Below are 24,882 nucleotides of genomic sequence, written 5' to 3'. Positions count from 1 at the left end.
TCACACAACTGGAATGTGCCTGAAAATATGCAAGTGGTCACTGAAAGAGTTTTATTTAATTTGCTATTGGAAACCTAAGTTTTGCAGGTACATGTGAACTGATTAAAGAACAATTACTTTAGACATAAATTTGCATAAATACATAAATTAACTAGTAGTGACTAATGATAAAATGAATGTAAAATGCCACTGGATAATTTCCTGCCTATTCTCTGATGAGAAGGTAAAGTATCATAAGGGTAGGGGGGCTGGGGAAGGAAACCTAAAATGAAGGGGGGAAAGAGTGTAATTTACACTACTTGAAAGTGCTCATGTGTAAAAGAGAGAAGAATGAGGAAATTAGCTGGAGATGGGTATGAAAGGAAACTGTCTTCTAATTTCCTCTGAAGCACAAAGTGACAAGAACATGTGTTGATTACACAAAGGCCACCACCAAAATACTACGTTATTCAGTTATGTCGAGAAGAAACCCTGTAAAGATTCTTGTCTGCTGCTGAAAATCAGGTGTGGCTTTCATTCTAAAAATATGAACTCATGAAAAACACTTTTTCAAAGCCTGATCACATTGAAGGACAAGGACATAATTTCTTTTAAAGTTCTCTGTAAGTAAGAGTCACAAGCCTGTTGCATCAACTACTTAAAAATACTAATTTGCGTTTGAGGGAAGTGCCAAAGAGTGTAGTCTATTGTGTTCCTGAAAAAACAAAATTTGATGCTAACTATACTGAATACTTTAAAAAACTCACCACCATCACCCACCAAACCTCCCAATCAAAGAAAGAAACCGTCAGAACATACACAAAAATCCCCACTTCAAAACATCAAAACCCACTATGCACCTTCATTAGATATGGAGGAGGAGGAATACTATTTTTCTTCTTGCTGTGAAAGGAGCTTACCTGTTTTACAGACTACAACAACTGAAATTTGGCTATGGCCAATATAGGCTGCAATTGATTTTGTTAGGGAAATCTGACATGCAGAAGGAATACATAGAATGTAACGCAGATCATTTTAATTCCATCAATGTTAGGGATGTACACTGATTTACACCAGTTGAAAATTTGTCCCAGAATTTTTGTATGGATGTTATTTTTTTTTTAGCTGTTAACATAAAGTTTAAGGTTTTGTGTGGTGATTATACACAGCATAATGAAAATAATTATCACACAGCAGTATTACAAATACTGCTGGAATCTTTAAAACTGACTCAAAATTTTATGGTATGCAGGAATGCAGCAATGCTTTAATATTGCAAAAGAGGTATAATTCTAAAGATACTAACTGAATGAATATGTATTTTTGAAATATTTTTCAGCTGGGAAAAAATCAGAAGCAGTAGGGTGAATTTCTGAACCTATTGAACTCCTGTCAAAAATATTATTAACTTCAGTTGTGCTACATGTGTCTTGTAGGAATTATTTCTGGGTTTTATAGACTTCAGAATGGTCATTTTTACATGTATTTGCTTTTTAGTAGGGTAATAGTCTTAATTTAGAGGAAGTTCACTGTTTTCAGAATAACATATATGCGTGTGTGTATATATACATGTATATATATGAGGATATTAATATATATATTAATCTGTCAGTGGTACGGTTCAGTTATTTTTGACAGACTTATTGATTTTGTCTGCAGAAAATGCTGTTTTTTTACTGGAAATTGACACCCACAATCAAACAGGAAAGATGGATACTGGAAAAATTGCAATTTTTCAATGATTCTTGTAATTAATCCTTTTGTATTGACAGTTTCCAGGAGCTATGTTGCCAGGAGTGGTCTTTATCACTGGGCAATTAAGCAACTGGCTGGAAAAAATAATTCTGTTTTTGGAAACTGTGATGTGACATTCAAAAATAAATGGGTCTGAATTGTTTTCTTACTTTGGTTTTGCCTTTGATTAATACTCCCAGATGAGTTTTGTTTTAGGTAATCTTTGCCTGCTTTGACTGTTAGCATCTGTTATAGGGGTCTGTAGCCACACATGAGCCCACATATGACTCTTTCTAGCCCTGTTCGAGGTGTTATACAAAGATGGTGTTTAGCACTTGGGCCTTCCTGATGAAGATAACCTGACCATATATTTTTTGAGCCTTGCTTCCTCATAAGAATTAATGTGGAACTTGTCAGAATTTAGGTCCTCCAAGATCTCCTGCTATTTGTTTTCACTGTAACCATTGCTGGCATCTCTCTAATATTAAACCAACTTTTAATTGTTGTAATGAGTCCTGCTTCCCCTCTGCCCTGGACCATGATCTCTTTTTTTGTGACATCTCATTGTAAATTGTTTTGGGGTAGAGCTCATTGATTTTAGCTGCTCTGTGATGAACAGATACACTGGTTATGTAAATGGACCTAGAAAATAAGAGAACGGGGGATGTCAGGGAAGTCTGTATATAAATAAGCTGCATAACCAAACTTTTCTAAATGAAGTGCTGCAGTTCTGCAAGTGAAATAAAGCAGTTGCTGCTGAATGCATACTGTAAAGTCAAGTCTTAAAATGTTCTTCATTTGTTGAGGTTTCTTTGCATTAATTAAAATTGGGAAAAACCAAAGTATTTTAATGTGACCTTCATTTGGCATTTGTTTTAACTTTTCTTTTATTTTATTTAATTCTTCCACTTCTGTTGTTCAATTAGTGTTTGACCCCTTTAGCAGAGATGTAAATTAAATGACATTTCAATGCCATCCCATATTTAAAATACTGTGTTAGTTGTGGATCATAAAGGATGATCTTCGTTCTTTAGCTAATTTATTCATTTAACAATTTCCCTCCAGAAGTTCCAGCAGAAGGCTCTGAAGCAAACTAAGCAGAAGAAATCCAAGTCGGCTGAATTTCTGATGGGTGAGCCTTGCTTGATGAGTTATTGCTCATAATTTGTGTAAGGATTAATTAACTAATTACAGACAAATGGCTGTGGGCGAAATTTTGCTCTTGCTTGTCAGGGTGCAATTTGTAATTATTTTAATCATTTATTCTTTTTTTTTTTTTTAGAGTTAATTTTAACCTAATTCTGTTTTGGCGACATTTGAGGACGATACACTTGAGTCTTTCAGCAAAGGAATTACTAGAAGGAATTTTCTGCTTGTCATTGAAATACACTTTGCTATAATGTGCTCTTCTGACCTCCTTGTTTTCTATAGTAAAAGAAGAGACAGCAGCAACAGAAGGCATTGAAAATCCAGCTTTTAACATCAGCAGCACAGATCTTTCAGCGTATCAGCCTTCAGAAGAGAAAGTTATTAGACATGACAAGCCAAATAGCACCCTTGCAGCTCACCAACAAAAACTCGGGCTGCATGCCCATGCTGAACCAAGAGGTGAGACATCAAACCTGATTAGTCTCAAATTCAGAGACAGTGGTTGTGTTCCCCATCCCATCCAACCTGTGTACTCCATGGCCTGTGCCGGGCGTTTCTGTCCCAACGTGTCCAAACAGGTGCCCCTGCAAACCCTGGATGGAAAACCCAAAGTACTGCCGAACACATTGGCTTTCTAAATGTTCAGAGACCTGGGCTCTGTGTCTGTGCTCAAGTGACTCCCTGTAATGCGGCACAGGTTGTTGGGGGCTCCCTGCCAGCTGCGGGGGGAACACAGGGAGCAGACTCTTGTGGCAGCACTTCCCTGTATTTCGTGTTGGGTTGGGTTTTGGAGGCACCACAGCCAGTCCAAGCACACAAATACTGCTCCCTTGCTGGCTCCTGAGCATTTGAGCAGTTTTAAACAGTTTACAGATCCATGATTGATTGTTGTCCTTAGGTCTCCCATATGCCCTCAGTCAATCAGCATCTTGCCTCTGCTTCATCTTTCATTATTTTTTTTTTTTTTTACAGCCAGTGTTGCTCAGATGCTTGGAGTAGAGAGTCATGTGCATTTGGCTTGTCCAGGGGGAGTGATCCTGGCTTTTAAGCTCAGCTTTTTTGCAACACCAAAAGAGTCACTGCCTCAGGAAGCAATTTCTGTTTATTATTTAGGTTTATTCAAACAAACTATAAGGATCTTCACTGATGTCAGTTTTCCTTTTGAGAGGTTTGATATCTTTTATTATTTAAACTCTCAATTTTGAATTATTATTACTGCTGAATGTTACGACAAATGGTTATTTTTACTTAGTAATCCAGTGAAGAAGAAGGTGAGGAAAGGAATTTGAAGACATCTTGTACAGTATATGAGGAAAATCTTGGGCCAAAATTCCACATAAAAGCAAAACCACCTGAAGTCAGACTCAAAATCTTCCCTAAATACCCATAAAAATTTATGTTACTGGGCTGTGTGGTCTCATTAATTTCAAGTGGACTGTGTGCAGTCACGAATATGCAAATGTTCATCCGGGGACTGAGACCTTCTAAGGTACCAAAGTAACTGGATGAGCTTTGAAAAGTCCTGATTGCCCAGCATTTCCCATTAAACTTACAAGTGAAGATGCTGCTCGTTAAGTACCTTTGCATGCCAGCCCAGGTATTTAAATGGGTAAGTACAGGCTGGTGATCAGAATTTCCAGCATTTGCTTTTAAAATGCTAGACCTTGTTGTGTCAAGATTTTATCCTTGCGGGACCGGAGAGCCCACAGCTACTAATGGCCCCTTGCAAAATTAGGTTTGCTTTTCCATTTAGCCTTCATGTGACTCTGTGCAGTGCTGCACGGAGCAGGAATTCTTCGTCTTTCCTTTGCAGCCTGTCAGAACAGTGATTAAGCAGACAAAGGGATTGATTGTTTTTTAATGAAATAGTCTATCTGGCAAAAAATGAAGTCGGGCTCACTGGAGACTATCTATGCTTTCAGTCGCCTCTTCAGAAATTCATGAATAGTTCCCTCAAGAAAACAACACATTTTTTTAAAAGCCTGAAATGTGTTTTTAAACATTTTGATTTTTCATCCTAAGTAGCATTTTGTTCAAAAAACCCTAACTGAATATAATCTGAAAGGAGTAGAAATTGTTACATTTTCCCTGGAATGCAATGCTTTGATACACAGCTAAGTGTTTCTGTAATGGGAGAGGAAAGCTTGCTGAGAGTTAAGAGAATTTTGTTTCCCAACACTGTGTCTCCCTCCTCAACCTTCTGTTCATCCAGTTAACCAAAAGATCAGTTATTCATGTAGCTCTGCCTCTAAGTCATGCAGCTATTTAAAAAAAAAAAAAAAAAAAAAAAATCATCCATTTATACCATCATAGAGAAGTCTAGATTAAAAAAGACCTCTAGAGATCATCTGGTCCAACCTTGCATTAAATTATTCTTACTCTAACTTATGTCAGGTCTTGTTTGGCAGTTACAGGGGCCAGTTCAAATTTATCAAGAGCTGCTAATAAACCAGCTTAAAGCCTGTCTCAAAACCTGGGAAAAAATTGAACTAAACCTTCTGGTACCTTATGAGCTAATGTTCCCCATTCCCAAGTGTAACAATACCTCATTAAAGAGGGAAAAAGAAAAATCAACTTGCATAGGTTGTGAACTGCATGAATATAGTAATGTGTAAGTGGTCATATTTCACAGTCCTCACTGAAGATTGGGTCTGCAGGTAGCTTACCCCTTCATGCGGCAATCTATTGTGGTTTAGGACCACTAGAGCCCAAGGAGTCGGTTCCTTGAGCCTGCCTTCCTTTGCTTTGCTCCATGTTCGCAGCCGCTTTGCATAGCTGCTGTCATTTCAGGTCATAGCAAAAACACATGTGGTGCTGAAAACTATCATCATCCTCCAGCATAAAGGAAACTCTTCCACAGCTTCCACTCCTGCCCCTCAGCTCTCAGGAGCCACTCTGCAGTTCACAAGAGAGATTTTGGCACAGAAGTCTCAGGTTTTTTTCCCTAGCAACAAGACTTGCAGCCCACGATGGAAATTATTTTTCTAGGAGGGGGTGCTCACACACACCCACAAGGCTTGTTGCCCCAAACTTTGCTAGGCCAATGAAATGACAGTCCTTTTCCCACGTTATGCCAGGCTTCCTTACCTTAAGGGAAATGTCTGCCAAGCGCAACAGTACAACCTGTGTAAAAATAAATGTTTTAGGTCCCTCCACTGCTCCCTTTCAATTTTCTCCCCTTCCCCAGATGCCAATAACATATTCCTCCTTTGGGGTTTCCTCCCCTTCACAACCACTGGGTGCTCTTCCAGCTCTCAGTCCCCAGGCTTAGATTCAGTTACTTACTCAATGAAGAATGGCATTTGTCAATTCTAACGCTTGGTGTTGAACTGTACAATTTTAAACCATTTATAACCTTAAGCACAATTATTTCATCGCAGTATTTAGCAGATTACAGGTTGAAAACACTATATAAACATCAGGCTGGATTTTCAGGCTATGCAGTTGAAGGTAGGGCATGGAGATGGCATTGCCCTTCCATTAACTTTCCACCCATCGCCCATGTGGTTAATGGCAGCAAATAATAGCCACAGGGGTTGCTATCATTTCTTACATCTTGCAACAGTGTCACAGCCTGTTCCTCTGTCAGCAATTGCTGTAGGGAAGTGTTCTCTAGAAAAACCTCCACCTACTTTTGGGATGCCTTCTCACACACCTCCATGCTAAGGTTACCAAGAAGGAGTGTGAATAGTCAGCTGCGTGTTCAAGACAGCCTTAAAAACTGTTCCTGGAATTTGGCTGTGTCTGCACAGGAGGCTGCTCTGCAGAGCACACATCACTTGGACATTAAATAGCCAGTGCAGAGGTCCACGATAGAGCAATTTGGCTGCATCCGCCCCTAAACAGCTTAATTCACAGGTATTTTTGTGCTATATTGACTTTTCCATTGCCTTTCCTCAGATAACAGAATGTGTCCTAAAGAGGAGAGTTTGTGAATTGATTCTTGTTTTCAAGAAACTGATTACAGCTTTCTAGTATTTTTTTTCAGAGGCTTTTTCACTTTTCAAACCAGATTGGTGGGGGCTATTCTTGTGACTCAAGGTGCTCCTGCATCCTTTTCTTGTGGAGAAACTGAGGCAGAGCACAAGACCTTATCTGTGGTCACCCTGCAGGCCTGTGGTAGAAATAGATATAAAACCTCTGATTCTCAGTCTATTGCTCTGTGTCTCCCATTGCCATTCTGTGTCTCTCACTGTCATATTTCCCATGATAAACAAAATTCCAAATAGGCCGAATAGGCCATTAACACTTTGTGCTGTATGCTTTACATCATTGCTCTTATATAGTGAAGACATGGTACAGCTCTTAAATGTTATAGTGACCCAGGAAAACTGACTGACTGTTTACTCAGATTAATCTCCTGATTTTCAGCTAGCTAATTGGTTGCAGCCGCTTCTACCCTATTTTCTCTTCTTGATTCTTTACTGACTCTTTGGTGATCGCTCCTGTCACCTCATTTCTTTCACATATTGCTTACGAAATTAAGGTCATCTAGCAGCAGCCTTATCTTTGTCAAACTGCAGATTATTTGTTTCTGAAAGTACTCAGAGTTTCCTCATGACTAAATCCAACCAACTCTTCTGCCTTTCTTCCCCTCAGAAAATACTGAATTGCCAGAAATTTTCATGTTGGCCATTCCAATGGGAGGTCTAATGGATAAATGTCCCTGGGAAAAATATTTGGGGTTAGATCACCCAAACCTAGAGTGAAAGGAACCTATGTTTACCTGTTTCTCAGGAGCCAGGCTCCTGATCTCAAGGTGAGCCAATAGCTGGTTTTCTCTTTTCTCTGAAGGATTCTAACCCAAAAAACTTTGTAGAGTGCCCTAATGTTCAGGCTGGCTTGGTAAGGACTCTGCGCAGCAAAAGGCTTCCAGCAAACTGTCATGACAAAAGCACTAATCCTTCAGGAATATGCCCTCTTTGGCTGAAGGAAGACTATGAGGTCAGTTGCTCAACCTCAAGTGGATGATGTATGTCAGAAGCAATCCCTTAACACAGGACTACTGTGCTTAGCATTTTATCATAGGCCTGTAAAGCAAATGTTAATCTATTTTAGCATTTGATACATTTTTGTCCTCAGCTGCTCTGATCAGAAAATGTGCAAGTGGCTTATACCAGTTTGCACTATTTAGTGTTCACCACAGCCACAGAGCTACACAGGTTTGGTCCAGCTAATCCTGAGAAGGGCTTTGTGGGATGGCACTGTTTGCATTTCTACAAGATAAGTAAGATTTTCAGCCTGACTATACGGGGGGAATATATGTCAGCACAAATTAGACAGTGACCTTTCTGGGGTGCTGACCACGTATGCAAGCTGCAGAATCCAGGCACAGGTCTTTTTGAGCATCCTTCCACTACGTGGTCTGCCTTGCACCTGGTGGTTGCATAGACAGCTTTGGAGACTGTGATGCTCTGTGGCTTTTGCATGGAAAATGGATAAAAGGCAAATTGTTTTCTCCCATATCCTGCGTGCTTGTATAAAGACTGGAGGCAGTCTGACCCTAAATGTTGATGATTCAAGTTAAAATTGTCTCCAGATGACAAGAAGCATTCATTTTTTCCCCCCATCAACCCCAATACACAAATCTTTTTTCAAAACTACATTATCTCCTAAAATCAAAAGCTCTAATTAATTCTACAATTTTATCTGCAACAGGCACTGTTAACATCTCATATCATGCTCCAATAAATTTGCCCACAGAGATTAACAATATTTGAGGGAGGAAAAAAAAAAGAAAAAAAGAAAAAAGGGAAAGAAAGCTCTTTCAATTGAAGACCAGAAACTATTCATCTAATTAGTCCAGGTATGTCATGGCATTAACATGGCTATACTGCTTCTGGGAGGAAATTAGTGTCTCTGTGTGGCGCTCTCCTGCACCACCTTCTAGCTGCAGAGCTGAGTTGGATGTATCTAACATGGTTCTGTGTGCATCCTACGGGGAAAATCCCACTGTAAAATAGATCAGTTCTGCTCCTTATCAAAAGCCAAAGTAGAGATAACCCTTTGCTGAGGAATGGTTACTGCCAAAGGTAGTTCAACTTTGGCAGGGCAATAAAAGCCTTTTTTTGCTCAAGAGTGTAACTGGGTGAGGACCTTGACCTGGGAATACGCAGACAAAAAAAAGGCTTTATGAAAGAGCTGTGTGGGCTATCAACTTGTTAAAAGTATCAGCAAGTGCATTGAATTCAGTCTGTTTACAGAGAACTGGAGGCTGCAGCTTTTTGAACAGAGTCTAATTTCATTCCAAAGAGATGGTAGGTACTTGACGGAGAGACAGTAAATGCAGATGAAAAAACACACATCTGCTGGAAACTCACATTTGTGCTGCATTGTGAAGGAAATCGGAGCTTGAGACACTGGGTATTTGTGTTGGACAAAATGATTTGCATAAAAGCTGGTAGTAAAAATATGAATCAAAAAAGTACTATTTTTTTCCTTAAACAAAGGCAAAGTTTAAATCTAATAATTCAAGTTCTGTGTATGTGGTTCCATGCTTTCTGATTCCAACAGGGACTTGAAATGGAAATGCCAAACCCGATATGCAGGGCATGATGGATCACCATGTATGCATAGGAATAAAAGGGTTGTCATTGGAAGTAATTTTGCGTTGAATTACACAATGTGTAATCCAATTGAAATCAGCAGAACGGCACAAGGTGTAATGTAGTGTGCAAAACGTGATCCATTGCATGCAATTTCAACAACAGGGATACTGTACCACTCATCTAAGTAATGTGCTAAAATTGAATTTGTGAAAGGTAGGGGGAGAAGAATTGTGAAGAATGAATGCATTTTATAATTGGGAAATACTCTTTCAGAAGGTGACTGAATATATATTTTTAAGGCTAACTTATTACACTTGGAAATTGCTTCGTAATAGTGCTGTCGGACCCTCAAAATTTGGCAAGTTCCCTCACAGGAATAGTGTGGGACCAGCCAAGCCTGCTAGCCTGTGAGCACTCGGTATCCATTTTTCCCCATTGATGTGTGTCACATTATCTAATAGTGTTCCTAAATGAACTCTGTCATCATCAGTAAATCTTTTTCTCACGCCTTCAACCAACAGCATTTCTCCAGGAAAAGCAGCAGGTCTCACACTGGCACACTGGCGTCCCTTGGCACAGTGCCCTCTGTTGCCTGCAGGATAAAAAAAAAAAAACAAAAAAAACCAAAAAAAACTTCCCCTTGCTGTACCTTTGCTTAACAGCAGCAAATGTGGTAAGTCTTCCAGGAGTGGAGTGGGCCAGGGGGTTAAAAAAGTGGGTGCTGTGAGTGCAGTGTGGCATTTTTGAAGTATTGGGGAAGGCTTAGCATGATGTGTGCTGCTCAAGCTCTTGAGCAGCCCCTTTGCCAGTGTCCTGTCAAAGCTGACAAGTGAGTTTATTCAAGGCTTGCAGTACAAACATAAGACACAGTTAAGTGGTTTACTCATTACATACGGTCTCTGCTGAGGATAAGGAAAATGCCATATGATACCTTTAACACTTTTTAAAAATTGAGAAGTTGCCTGGTGATGGTAGTTAACAAGCTGTGTTTTCAAGATAATAATCTACTGTCCAGTCACTTACTTAATGCTCTTCTGTTTGAGGATGCCATTAATGCATATTTTTTCATTGAATTCTGCCTGGTACTCATGAAAATTTGAAGCTCTATGTAAAACATTCTAGCCCCTCATGTATTTGGTGATAATCTGGAATAATTTTGTCCTTCCCAGGAATCTTATTTTAGATCTACGTCTAAAATAACATAGATAATATTTATCTATACTTACAGTATAGATGATAATGTTAGATGTAAATTTCTAGAAGAAATCAATGCTTAAAGACAGCTGTGTGGAAAGGAGGACTACTCTTTTCCATTCCTGGCTGCATCATTATGCCTGAATAGCACTTCGGGTCAAAATGATGTCTGAGACTGGAATTTCATCTTTCTAAGATGCCTCTGTCTTATTCTATCTTATGCAAAAGGCTTTATGAGTTGCCTTAGTAATGCCCAGTAATGTTCTGCCTAGTTATTGGTAGAGACATGTGTTGACCACACTGCTGCCTGAAAAGGGAGAGCTGTTACCTAATAAGGCAAGTTTGCTTGGATCATAAACTGCATTCTCTCTTCTAATGAAAGCTGGCTCATGCCAAAACCCTAAGAGCAAGCATCACTCTGAAAACAAGCATCAGTAAATGCTTATTCACACTTCTAGTAATAACTCACCTAGCTATTAATAATTCCTTCATTTTTACATTAGTCAAGAAGCACTTAACAAATTCAACATAGTTTTGTCTATTCTTTCATTAAACTAGAAACTTAGATCAATAGTACAATATAAATGGAATCATTGCCTGCCATTCAAATTCCATGCTGTACCCTTGATGTAATATTGATACGCACTACCAGATTTCTTTCTGGAGTGGAAGATGTTGTAGAAATGCATCTTAGTCAAGCTATTTCTGTGGTATTCTCAGGACATAGACTGTATAATTGACTACAGACATTTAACTTAAAAGCCATTTTAGAGTTTCATCCAGTCCTAGTAATACGTGTGCAGTCCCATGGGCTGCATCCAAGGATTATGCTAATTTTATTAGCAACTCCTCTTGCTTTAATTAAGCTGCATAAATTCCCACCTGGTCACTGTTGTGCCAACACCCTTCTTTCCATTTTTATTTTAATTTATAGATAATCTGTGGTTTTTTTCAATTCAGGTTTTCTGAATTATCCATTCTGCTTTTCACATGAAATAACACAATTGTGAGGGGTGAATAGGGTTTCAAACTGCGTTAAAGCGTTTGAGTGAACCTCTGGATCAAAGCAAAGACCTAAGTTTCTAAAGTTGACCAAATCTTTGTAGGAGCAGGTATTCAAAGTAACTTGCTCTTCAAAAGCACCAAGCTGTATGCTGCTGTTCAAAATACCTGCAAGCAAGCTCTGTATTAACATTTACTTTACTGTGTTTATAACATGAAGCAGAGCAATGCAAATTCCTTAGTGGACTGTTAATTTACATGTTATACACTTTCAAATATTTCCAAAAGCAAATGTGAAATGATTAGTAATCTGTTCACATGCTCACAAAATGTTATTAGCAAATGCCTTGGGCAGTATGTTACGTTGACTAAAATTGATAATTTTGTATTTTAAAACTAAAGCAACTCTCCCTGCTCCCAACAAATCTTAGGACCTGTCCAGACCTCATGGTCACACCAGTTCTCAAGGTGTATGTGTGGCTGAGGGGGAAAAAAAGACCAAGCCCCCTCCCACCCTGCCACCACCTAAAAGCATCTCTGAAAGCCTTCTGTGAACTCCTGCAGTTTAAAATGGCTTGTTATCTATAAAATCACCATAAGGAGGTGACTCTGGCATTTACCACTCATTCTACCTACGTAGGTTTTAAAGGGTGTACATTGCTCTGGAGAAATCAGACCTAGTCCTTTCTTTCACTTCTGGTTAACTTTCTGTCTTCAGCTGTGTGCAGTTCTGACAGAGCCAAAGCCCTAGATGAAATATCTCATACTCCTCAAAGAAGAGTTGAGGTTGTTCTTTTTTTAAAGAGGACCAAAGAACAAGCTGTTTAATGGTATTTGTCAGTGTATCTCTTTTTTTGAATAATGGTTTTCATGCCTTGCAGACTCAAATTTAACATGACACTTTTTCCTAAATGCCAATTATTCTGCCCAGAAGAGTTGCGCAAAAGTCTACTCCTCAGAGTTTCACACCAGACCCACAGGATAAAGAGCATGGGGTATTAAAATTCAATAAAATCTGTTGTGATATTAAGACTGTACAAAAAGCCTATGCTCTAGCTGAGTATTGCTTGTATGGCTGCAACATACTTTCTAGCAGTTTACATTTACAACTATGAAGTAATTGAATAAAGAAATGCATCATCATTTTCTTTTTTAGCACATGGGTGAATTATTTTACCAACATGTGAAGGGGTGTTCATATAACATCATGGTGCTTTGTGCTAGAGAAAAACAATTACAGTGAATAAGGTAGAATGGCTCTGTTATTGCAGTACATAAGACTTTGATTACATACTGCCAAGATTCATACCAGCCTAGTAGTTGTTGACAGATAAAGTAACAAAAATGAAACTCATTTATTTTTTCTTTATTGAGACCTCAAGGTAAAGCAAATTTTCAGTTCTTGTACTTACTACATTGAAGGAACAGAGACTGACAGTCAAAATGTGCCAGTCCAGAAATATAAATTAAACCTAGTTTCATATCAAAGTTTCATTTAGTCTCTGAAAAGGAGCTGCTGCTTGGATTATTTTTGATCCTAAAACAAATACACTGTAGACTACTATAGTGTATCTTGGATGAATTAACTCCCTCGTACATTTAGCTCTTATGTATTTTCCAGGATATAGACCTATGTCTATTCAAGCAACTTTATAATTTGTTATGGAATTAATTATTTGCTTTTTCTCTGTTTAATAATAATTTACTCTGTTTGCAAAACCGTTGAATGTGAGGATGGTTTTAATAGGGTGTAGCACTTTTGCTGAAGGAAGGACATATTTTGAGGAAAAAGCCCTCCTTTCTCCCTTGTGTAAAGAAAATGATTCTGGATTTTTACTGGCAGTTCCTCTAGGCAGCTAGATGCTGCATTATTCCTTGATAAGTCTAAGAAATAACTTTTTTTTTTTTTTTCTGTAAACTTGATTAGTTTCTAAAGAGCAGATAAAACTAGCTGTTGGAATGGAAAGTGCTAAAATGAGTGGTTTTATCCCATCAAAATCTTGGATTAGTTACCTAGCCCAACTGAATATAATTGCTGTTCAGATTAATGAGGCAGTATTCTAGTATCTCCTCTGTAATTAAACACTTCTCTGGTTGAATACAGTATTAAAGATGCACCAGACGTTGAAACCTCAGTGGTGAAATTTAAAACTGCTGAAATTGGAGGGGTCAGCTGTGAAACACAAATTCCTCTGCAGCATGGGTAATTCACTTGTGCAACGTGTTTCAAGAATAATTCAGCTTATGTTGGGCATGCTGCATTTTTAAAATTTGTCTTATCTTTCCATCATCTAAATTTAAGAATTTTTCTCATTAGTTGCTGAGAAAAAGTAACATAAAGTGGACTTGTTTCCAGAATTACCTTTTCTGACCTTTCACAAGATGATAATTGCAGTACTAGTAGGCTTAGAGGACTTGTTAAAAAAATTAAGCTTATAAAGTAGCAAAAAATGCCCCTTTGCTTGCTGGTGTCGATTTCAAAATTAACATTTTGGTTCATGTGCTTCTAATAATCGCTGACCCTTACTTCATGTGCTTTCCACAGGAAATGAATACAGCAGAAATTACTTTGACCCGTTGATGGATGAGGAAATAAACCCAAGGCAGTGTGGGATGGAGGTCAGTGAAGAAGGTGAGGCAGAATTAAGTATGTAATTTTTGTGTCAGAATATTCTTTTCCATTCATGAAAATGAGGTGACAAAGATCACATATGCAGTTCTATTTAAATATTGAGGTTTACAATTTAAATTATAAGCCTTAACTGCTCTGAACACGATAGGCGGTATATAGTCTTTGATCAAGGACAGTAAGTTAATGGACGGGTAAAAGTGAGGCTGTGCTGTATTCACTCTGTTACCGTAGCAAAATGAAGCACACTTCGAGAATGTTGTCTACACCATGTTCTCTTTAATTAACTAAGTTATCCCAGAACTGAGTACTAAGATGTAGCCCTGCTCCCACAGTCCTTCTTGGAGAGCAATTTTATTACTGACCTGAACGTGTGTTTGCCTAACAGAAGGAAACCCCATAGTCTGTAAAAGTTCCCAGCACATGAGGAGGCTTTTTTGTTGTTTTTTTTTTTTTTTTTTCCCATTTAGCTGAGATGTGTAACTTTGCTCTCTTTGGGCGATGGCAAGGAGTGGGAGGGTGGGACTCTGGGAGAACAGAAGTTATGCATAGGTATGAGAGAGATTAAACAGGAGGTATTGTCTGGTGGAGGAAATTCTCCTTTGCTGTCATGGCTTTTAGATAAAAAAGGGTGGGAGCGGGCCTGCCTGAATTTGCATGGACTTAAGTAAGAACATCATCATGGTAATGAAGTGCTTAGCTATGCACTGAATGCTTTGGCCCAGCTCCTGTTGTTAAGCTTTAACAACCTGATAGCACGCAAGACCCAGTTCTCATGTGTTACCTTCCTAGCCCTTCATTTTTTCAAACCTTGTGCTTATTTGTACTACAGAGACTCTCTAGACACACGGTTGTAGTCAAGTCTAAAAAAAATCTGTCTACTATAATGGGTCTTAAAGTAAGTCACTTCTGAAATTCACGAGAAACTTTGAGTAGATATGGAGGTTTAAAGTTTTGAGGCAAAAAATTGTGTGACTGAGAAAAACAGTCTCTAATGCACATCATTAACTTGAATTTCTGTGTACTGATGAAAAAAATCAAGGTTTACCATGGTTTACCAATGGCAGAACAAGATGAAGAAATCAGGGCATACTTTAAAGTTACACTCTTCTTATGACTTAAGCAAGTCAGGCCCAATGCCCAAAGAGAATAGCTGGTGAAAAGCAAATCTTCAGCCACTAACTCTATTATACAAAGTTAAACATCATTTTAATGTATTCATCATATGGGATTCTTTAATAGGTTATTCTGTGAAACTAAAGATATTAGCAATTATCTTTTCTATATTTGATAAATTAATCATTTTCTGGAAATTTGTCTGAGTTGATAATGCTGTGAGAACAAACAACACCCCACTATGGATTTGCTTCCACATCTTCACCAAGGGAACATTTCAGTGTGACATGCTAAAGGAAATGTAAAAGATTCTGTACTTGCAGAATAGGTTTGCAGAAGTTTCTCTCTTTAAATGCTCAGTGTAACTGAAAAACTTGGCTCTGAAATTTCATGGTAAAGAAAATTTTTTCTCTGAGATTCTGTCCGGCACTTAAAAAGAGTCACCCAAGCTCACTTGTAGAGGTACTTCAATACATCTAGCTTGCATATATTTCTTTGGCCTTCTTCCTGCTTGTCTTCACTGACAATTTAGAGAAGCCAGAGTCCGGGAGATCTGGAGGGAAGACTGTCTCATCTGGTCATTTTTCCCTTGAAGATAGATACTTGAAGTTATTTTTTTAGGTCTCATGAAAAAAAGGTATGTATGTGTGTGTCCCTTGCTCCTTTTTAGAATCTGCAGATGTTACTGGGAATTTGAATGGCTGACCAGCTACAAAATCAAAAATCATGGTGTGCTGTAATGACTACTCATACTAGATAATGTGTTACTATTATGAACAGCAAGGTAAAATTTCTAATAAAGATCAAAAATCACGTTAGAAAAGAAATTAGGTAGTTCTGATTTTTATTGAGAGTCAAATAAAATTCATCTGGTAATTTGAATATAAATAATAGTTTCAACTAGTCTGCTAGCAGAATTAGTAAATCAGTTTCAGTCCAGATCAAGATATAATATTGCTCACCATTTAAAAATATACGATTATATATTTTTTATTTTAAACGGAAGAAAATTGTTGTCACCTCTGCTATAAAACTAGCACTGTGAAAAGTATTTTTAAGTGTCAAATGGTTTCTTAACATTTATATCTTTATAGTTTAAAATAGTGTTTCCTAAAATACTACTAGAAGAAACAACAGATGCTTCACTCTTGTTTTTTTAAGATCCTGTGAAATTTGATGAGCAAATGCTGTACAGTAAACTGTTGAAGCTTCTAGATGAAGAAAACAAGATGCTGGACTTCCAAGGTAAATAAAATCATTTGCATAAAGAAAAAAAAAACTCATTTGAGTCTGGATGCGGGAGGAAAGTGGGTAATCCATCCCCTTGAACTCAGAAGCAAAAGGGATATTGATTTTAATGTGAGGTTGTAAGATCTTTTTCTCCAAATGTTTTTGTTTTGAGTCATGTTTATGTGGTTTAAAGTGTAACTTAAGTGGCGTGCTTTCTCTAGGCTGCTTCTTTGCATGTCGAATTCCACTCTTATGAAAGAAGACTGGACATATCATTGCTTATGTGCTCAAAGATAGAAATCTAAATTCTTACGTAAGCTCATAAATGGGTGGGCTATTTGTCAGATGCATGGGTCATGTCACACGGTGTTGTGGTTATCTACATAAGAATTTACGCTAACAGGTAAGAAAATGTTTTTTGTGGCTTTGTTAGCAAACACAAATTGATGTTCCATGTACAGTAAAAACAATGAAGTATAGAAGAGAGTTCTTCACCTCAAACCAACAGCCTTACTTTGGCTTCACTTATTTTTACAGGCATTATTTAACACCCAGTTGATTCACGAGACCCGTTATCACCACAGCCTTTTACACAAGGTGCATGTCTGCTGCTCTCCTCTGGTTCATCCTAGGAGAAGTGACATATGAACAAGCCCCAGCTCAGGACTGCTCTCATATTTTTGGTTATCGCCCACCTTGTTTTTCAGCAGAGGTCTTTTGTGTAAACGTATTTTCTGTTCTTTGTATGTGTATGAGGGTTTTTGTTGTATTTCTGTTATACACAGGACCTACTCTGTCAGAGAGACAGAGCAGGTGGTTGCCTAAGGCACTGGAGCTCCAGGAGCTGCAACATGCTTTATGACTTGAGCTTGTGAGCAACTTTGTTCTGGAGGAGGCAAACATTTTCATTTGCCTAGGGTTGCAAAATCCCTTGAACTGGCACTGGCCATATCAGTAACATCTTTGAAACCCATTTTGTCTTATTTTAAATGCAAGGAAAAGAAAGTACACTTATGACAACTAAATTCATGCAGATTAAGCAAAAGCCTTTAACATACTATTAGCAAGCTCTCTGTTGTTGCATGTTAATGTAGAGCTCCACATTGCTGAGAAAGATTATAGCAATGCTGCAGGTTGGTTGAGGCTTTCATCTTGCAACAACATAGGTTAAAATAAAAACATGTTCAGCTGTTAAGTCAACATTATATCTATAGGAAAGAGTGACATGGTGTCTCTAGCTGTGGTACTTATGTAGTCCCTGTTTACCAATATTTATAGCATTTCATATTCTTCAATATCTTTATCATCAAAATAACCCTGTATGATTAAGGAAAATGTCCTGATGTCATTTTACAGTGTGCCCCAGGGTGGGGTCTAGTACCCCTTCCATTAGCTTTCTGAAAGTTATGTTGTGGGGCTCCCCCAATGTGGTAGGGGAGGGAGAGAGAAGGACCTCTGGGCAGTGGTTCAGTCGACCTCATGTAGACCCCTCTTAGCTGATTTGACAAATTGCACCCTGGAAGCAGTTCTTCTCTTTCCTTTGGCTCTAGAAGGGTCTTGGACAACTGACTTAAACTTGACTATTGCTTTTTGAATAGCTAAAGGTAAGTAATATAAATTGCAGTGTGTGTTTGTCCAGTTTTAAGCAAGGGAACCAGGGAGTGAAGGAGAAGACGTCCCCATCCATCAGTGGTTATTCTCTCCTTCAGCTAGGTGCCCTAAATCTTTATATTATATTGCAAATAACAATAATGAATATTGTTAAGATGAACAGATGCTTTACAGAGGATAATAACAAATAGCGTATTTAGAGAGAAATAAGATTTCACTGGTCTCCTCAAATGTTTGTAATTTAAACTCACCAGGTGTGTTTGAACTAAAAATGTCTTTTTCTACATCAGGCTTTTTCAAACCACCACAAGAGGCAAAATGCTCTTATTGGGGTTTGGTTGCATGAAGTGTAAGACAGGTTCAAAGCTCTCCTCCATCCAATGCCCTTTGAACATACGTGGTGTTCTTTGTGGACGGTGATCATGCACTGAGGATGCCGAGGTTGTTGAGCTGCTGGATCACTGATTCAAGGGCAAGCAAACGCATTAACACGACTTGCACTCCGGGTGTGTGCCAGAGCCCCCATGTAGGCATGAAGGCAGTGAGTAGCAGAGACACCACAACCAGCTGCTGTCTTGTGTCTTGAACAAAGTGCCATAATGGGTACCAGAGCTAGTCCTGTGGGTGAATGTTGTACCCCATCCTAGCTGAATTTTTCACTTTACTTGACCAGGGAGAATAAAATCCGGGAAAGAACAAGATTTTCCTGAGGAAGTGAGGTTTGTGAAGTCTCCACCTCTTGTGTGTGTTTTTCAGGCTCTATTTATTTCTGCCTTTGTGTTTCTCCCTCCCAATTTTTGAACCTGTTGTTCACTTTCAAACCCTTTTTTTAACAGAGAGCAAGTCTCACGGGTCTGACTTCTCTACCAGTTTTATGGAAGTGGGCAGCTGAGCAGAGCAGACAAGCATTATTAATGTCTCCACTGAGGGAAAAGCTAATATGGGAGTTTGACCCTTATTAGACATCAGAATATCCATAGAAAACTAGGATTCACTTGGTTCCACTCTTACAGAACTGCTTCTTTCTTCATGTGACCACTGAGCTGAAAAATCACGTAGTCATACAGTCCTAATGAATAGATGATCCCAAAAGGAAAGGAAAGAACATGGCTCAGAATTTATATAATTGTATATTTTAAAAACACTTTGTTGCTGAGTAACTTGTTGGTCACTCCTCTGGTACGTGTTAGTTCATATCATAAAAGTCAACTCAAAAGGCAACATCAGTTTGATTTTAGATAAAGATGTAGACTCTATATTTTTTTACCTAGGGATAAAATTTCTCGAACAATGTAAAATTGTGATCCATACACATCTAAAATGATTCTAGGTGAATAATATAAAAAGTATTTTCTTTTATAACATTTTTTGGCAACAGCCAAAAAATTGAAGTGCAGTGTTATGCAGCATTTCAGTTGTTTGAAACTGATGTGTATGAGCCTCTGGTAATGTACTTCTTTAGCTACAATTTATAGAGAGAGTCTTATAGAACCAGGCAGCCAAAATGCGTTTTCCATGTGGAGTTGATAGCTGCTTTACACATTCAAATCTATGCTGAAGTGTACTCTGCTGGTGAACCTACTCTTTAAATTCTCAGTATATAAACCACTGCTATCTGATGGACAAATGCAGAAGTAAATGAAATTACAAGCAGTCAAGATAATACTGGAGAGATTGTTTTAATTACAGCACAGCATCTGCAAATACAGCCTGTGCTAAAGAGAAGTGATTTAAACTGTGCAGAAAGTATGACTTGCAGTGTTAAGTACAGTTGAGCAATGAAAAGTTTGACACAGATGCTCACAACTTGAAGCAGTTAGTTTTTCATTAGTTTATCGATCTATCAATGAATTTCCTCATAAATTTTCGAGCATTCCATCCTGTGTGTACGAAGTAGTAACATGTTTAACACTGTGGCTACTTCTGTACAATGAAGTGGAGGCTTTATTTTGGTCAAGCATTGCCCTGGGGCAGCAGCTCAAGCCTCTAACCTGTGGGTCAGTTCAGAGAAGGAGCAACCTCATGGTGACTGAGTTTCAGAGGCTTCTTTGCAAAGCCAGCATGGAAGCAATAGACCATCTGAACAATCCTGTTCTCTCCCTGTCCTCCAGCTCAGGCAGATGAACAGTTTTTCCAACTGTGCCTAAATGAGAATATGTATCTTTTAATTGAATATTTTTCAAATCTGAATCATAATTTATCTCTGTATTTTTAGCAGTTACTTCCCTCATTTTGAAAATGTTCTCTCTCTTATTTTGCTCTCTTCCACAAAACATATGCTAATGAGTCCAGTGACTTCCACAAAAATTGAGTTCACTTGCTAAGATTCCTCACAAAAATAATAAACAAAAAAAAGGATATTTTGATGAATCACTGCATGGTTGTCTTTGTGAACCAAATTTTTTTTTTTTTTTTTTTTTTTTTTTTTTTTTAATATAGGACTGTCTCTCTATATCTAGAGGATCCTGAGGTAGTAATGTAGTCTTCCCAGGATGCAAACTTGCACTGCTCCTGTGAAAGCAGTAAAGCAGCTGATTGATACAAGCTGAGCAAATGGCCCATTGTGTACAACACAGCATCGAGGGGAACAAGTAATGCTGCGTCTTCTGCTGTTGGCAGTTTCCTTTTTGAGGGCTTCCTGGATATTCTCTCTCCTAGCCAAACTGTTAATGTTACAGTAAATTTAAATGTAAATATTGTTTTGTTTTTGCAGTTAATAGTTGTAGGTCAAATCACTTTTCATTAGGCTTATTAGATGCTACATGAAGAGATTGTGTACCCTAAGGTAATGGTTTAGGTTGTTTATATCTACTGTACACTTCCTCCAACATGATTTTGAATTGTATCCTGTTGTAATTAAATAAAAAACCCACTCTACTTCCTGTGTGTTGGTGGCACTGAGGTGATTTAAGTACTCAGGAGGCTCAACAATCAAAGTCATTAAACAACGAGTAGTGAGCAAAACTGAAAATGTTAATAGACTTAGTTTTATCTTTCCTTTTCTGGTCTTCATTAGAGAATGAGAGACTTCAAAGGGAAGTGGGGAAAAAAAAGAAATCTTTTAACTGCTTTCATGTCTTAGGATGGACAAAGAGAAAAGTAAATAACCAGATATGGCAGTTTCTTGCAGAGAAAGGCATGGAGAACTATAAAAACTTACATACAGAAATATGACGCAAGAAAGATAAAGTCAGATGGGAACAACCTGATATCTATCATTTCTTAGTGATCCTAACATGGAGAAATGAGCAAAAGTAGTTGTCTTTAATACTAGTTTGGGTAATAAAGAATAGTACTGTAACAGGTATCAATAAGAAGATCTATTTTTTATGTAGTGTGATGAATTATACTGAAAAAAGAACACAGCCTCTCTTTAAAGTTGACTTTATGAATGGGATTTATTTTTATTTATGTGCAGCACATACCCTTTGGTTCTGCAAACGTCACCACAGTGAAATCGGAGGAATGATGTGGGTGAGAGCAGAACCGAACCAAATTAATTAGACAGGAGCTGCATGCACACACCTAGGGGAGGAATCTGATCCTCTGGGGTGAGTGGGAGGAAGATGAAATGCTCAGTGCGGCTCTGCCTAAAACTCCCTTTCAATTGCAGTTATTCTTCCTCTTCTTCAGAAGTGAAAGCCAAAGTTATGCCAAATCCAAGTTCCTTTAAGATTTAAAGGGGAGCTAAGTGACTGTGGAAATGTAGAACGCCACTTTTTAAAATTACTTGAGGAATAAGTTTCATGTGCTAAATTTGTACCTGTATGCAGATGTTGCTCTTGAGGAGAGTTTTCCTGGTAATGGCACTTAGAACCCACCAGTTCTACTGCTGTTATTTAATTACTGTTCATTTTATGTCATGAATTGTTGTCTTAAAAATGTTGGTGGGCCAAACATGTTAACTGAGAAGGTACTAACCAGTGAATGAACTCCCATTTGTTAAGAGATAATCTGCCACATTTTTTTCAAGCAGCCTGTGTTGCCAGTGAAGATTTTCCAGACTCTGTGATGCCTGTCAGCTTCGGTAAGGCATGTGACCCTCACAGGGAGCTTGAAGATGAAGAGATTCCTTCATATATTGAACAGTTTGAGAGAGATGTTCAGGATGACATAATTCTGCTTGGCAGCTTTTCACTGGAACAGGTCAGAGTTAAGAACTATAAGACAATTTTATCGCTTGCTTCATAATGTGATGCTGGCTTGTTAACCTTGTACACCCCAATTCTATTTTACTGCCCAGCAATACATATACTGAAAAGGGGATAAGATAACCCATTTTGTTGGCTTGCTTTATGTGACTAGCACTTTGCTAAGCTAACAGCAGGACCTTTATCTTTGTCTTCATTTCAATATGAATAAAACCAGATTGCCTTCGTTGCTTCTTTCCTAAATAGTGGAGTGTCTCTGACTGCTCCGCAGTAAGTATTGCAATTGAGTTTCAATCAAAAGCCTAAGCTTAGGACATCTCTCTCTGCCAAATTTCACAGAGGTTTATTCATCTATCAATGAACAAGTTTGGACTGGAGTCCAGGAAGTATTTATGTAGCAATATTCATTGTACAGAAGATAAGATTATTCCCAAATTATAAATCTGTTGTGTTTTTCAGGGTGAAAAAGCTTCCTAGGGTTTTCTTTTTGTCATTTCATAGGTAAAGACAAGGTAGGGTTCATGTTGACAAAGGCACAAGTTTTCAGGGCTGAAATGGTACTTGTGGGCGCCTAACTACCATTTGTCCCTTTGAAAAATCTCATACCAAGACTAGGGGACAGGAAGAGAGATTAATTGACGAATCTATCATTTTTAATTAGCAACATGAGAAGAGCGCACTGGCTCTGATGGGCTTAAAATAGGTTATCCAGTGACTGATGGTGATGTAAGCTTTTTTTTTATTTTCAGAGGAAGTTTTTAGAATTTTTTCACTGCAGGACTAAGCCTCGTCATTGCCTTCTGCATGTTGGTGAGGGACACAATTTTTTTCCTTGCTGCTTTCCTCTAAATCCTTGTGTAGCTGTATTTCATTCCTTCTGACCTTTTTGTAGCTGTATGCATCATGAATAGAAGGTGGTTTGGGGAATATTGTTCAAAAAACATGAAATAGGAGGGAAATATGAGGGAAAAGGACTCAGATGGTACTAAGAGCATCATCTGCCTTAAGGGACTGATGGAGTAGGAACCTAGGAACAGGTGAACAGAGGGCTGCACTTTTCCAGAAGACTTTATAATATGTTGAGAGTTCACACTTTAACTAAGTTTGGGATATTCAAATGCCCTCAAAGCTTCATGAGGCTCTGTGACACCTGAAGGAACACAACAGATTTGTCAATTCTTTGTTTACTCTCCTTCTAAACATGGTCACTGGGAAGCTGATCATCTTACTTGGACTCTTTTTAGAGGTGTTCAGCAAAGTTTGTTTCCTAGACAGGACCAAGTTATCTGGTCATCCCAAAACGATGTCCTGCTTTTTAACTGACAAGCACATATGTGAATCCACATGCAATACAATATGATACCACTTTTATTCCTTATTTTCTTCCAAAAGAAAAAAAATCCTCATTTAATATGATTGATTGAGCTGGTCTACCATGAGCTTACAGATAGGAACTCTATACTGCACAAAACAGGTCTTGAATGCCTGTGTTTTCTGTCCCACAATTCCTCCCACACATTTCTAACTTCAGTTGTCCATGCCCTGTTTAGGAATTCAATTATACTGACATAGTATCAACTGTCACATCTGCCTCCTGCAATGCGGAGTTTAACAAGAGAATCACTGTAAAATGTATATTGTCTTCTAGATCAGTGATGTGTATACATCCATCCTTTCCTTGGAAGCACAGAGAAATGGTGCATTCAGCCCCTTTGAACAGAGAATGGAAGGTGACATTGGAAGTACAGGCTGCAGACATGCACCTCATGTCATATTGGTATTCAAAGACATCTAACAATAATGTGAACATGCTTATTCTTCTTTAATTGACCTTCTTTATTCTTTAATGGACCATTTTAACTCTGTGATCTGTGGATATACACCTGCAGCACTGACTGTTGATGCCTTTCTGCAGCAACTACAGGTTCCGTGTTAGACTGCTGCTATGGTCTTCAGAATCTGTGCCATCTTTGGGATGCTTTCAGCTTTTGTTGCCTGAATTTATGTTTATTGGTTTGAAAAAGTCTTTAATTTGCTGCATGGCATTTACTTCTTATTCAGAAAAAACCCCTTCCCTTCCTTCTGCACGTTTAGTGAGTAGCAGATGTACTTTAGCCAGTGTAATTTATGATTAGTTAATTTAATCTGCCATAATGACATAAAGTGAGCCTGAAACAAGCTTCTATCAATTTTGCCGTTAGAGGTAACATAATATTTTCAAATGTCTACCAAACTGAGTAATTAACCCTCAGGCTGAGTGAAGGAGTCTAGTAGACACCTCTCTCGCATTCCTTTGCTTTGACAAAATGAAGACAAAACATGGGAGCCCAAGGGTTAAAAATAGCAAGGGAGAGTTTACAGTATATGCGACTGGTTTTATAAGTGAGGTTCAGAAACACACTTGCTGCTGTTTATTTTTAGGGTGCCAAAAATTCTCTCCAATGAGGCATCTGATTTGCACTAGAGCTTTGCTGGCAGCATTGGCACAAAGAGGACAGCTATGTATTAACTATCTCTCCCTTAGTTCATTGCTTTTCTT

The 24,882-nt window shown here is 38.3% G+C and overlaps 1 protein-coding gene across 1 annotated transcript in view; it reads left to right on the top strand.

The window, feature by feature from the left end:
• LOC141956678 (orofacial cleft 1 candidate gene 1 protein homolog) overlaps positions 1–24,138 on the top strand; it is a 27,469-nt gene extending 3,331 nt beyond the window's left edge. Inside the window, exons 2-7 of the mRNA XM_074897482.1 lie at positions 2,779–2,845; positions 3,145–3,321; positions 14,152–14,238; positions 16,513–16,596; positions 22,169–22,338; positions 23,992–24,138. Of these exons, the coding sequence (XP_074753583.1) occupies positions 2,779–2,845; positions 3,145–3,321; positions 14,152–14,238; positions 16,513–16,596; positions 22,169–22,338; positions 23,992–24,138 (732 nt within the window). The remainder of the gene's footprint in view (positions 1–2,778; positions 2,846–3,144; positions 3,322–14,151; positions 14,239–16,512; positions 16,597–22,168; positions 22,339–23,991) is intronic.
• Positions 24,139–24,882: the final 744 nt, after the last annotated feature.

This window comes from Athene noctua, chromosome 2, assembly GCF_965140245.1.
Source record: "Athene noctua chromosome 2, bAthNoc1.hap1.1, whole genome shotgun sequence".
Classification (NCBI taxonomy): domain Eukaryota; kingdom Metazoa; phylum Chordata; class Aves; order Strigiformes; family Strigidae; genus Athene; species Athene noctua.
This window is presented reverse-complemented; position numbering and strand designations above follow the sequence as displayed.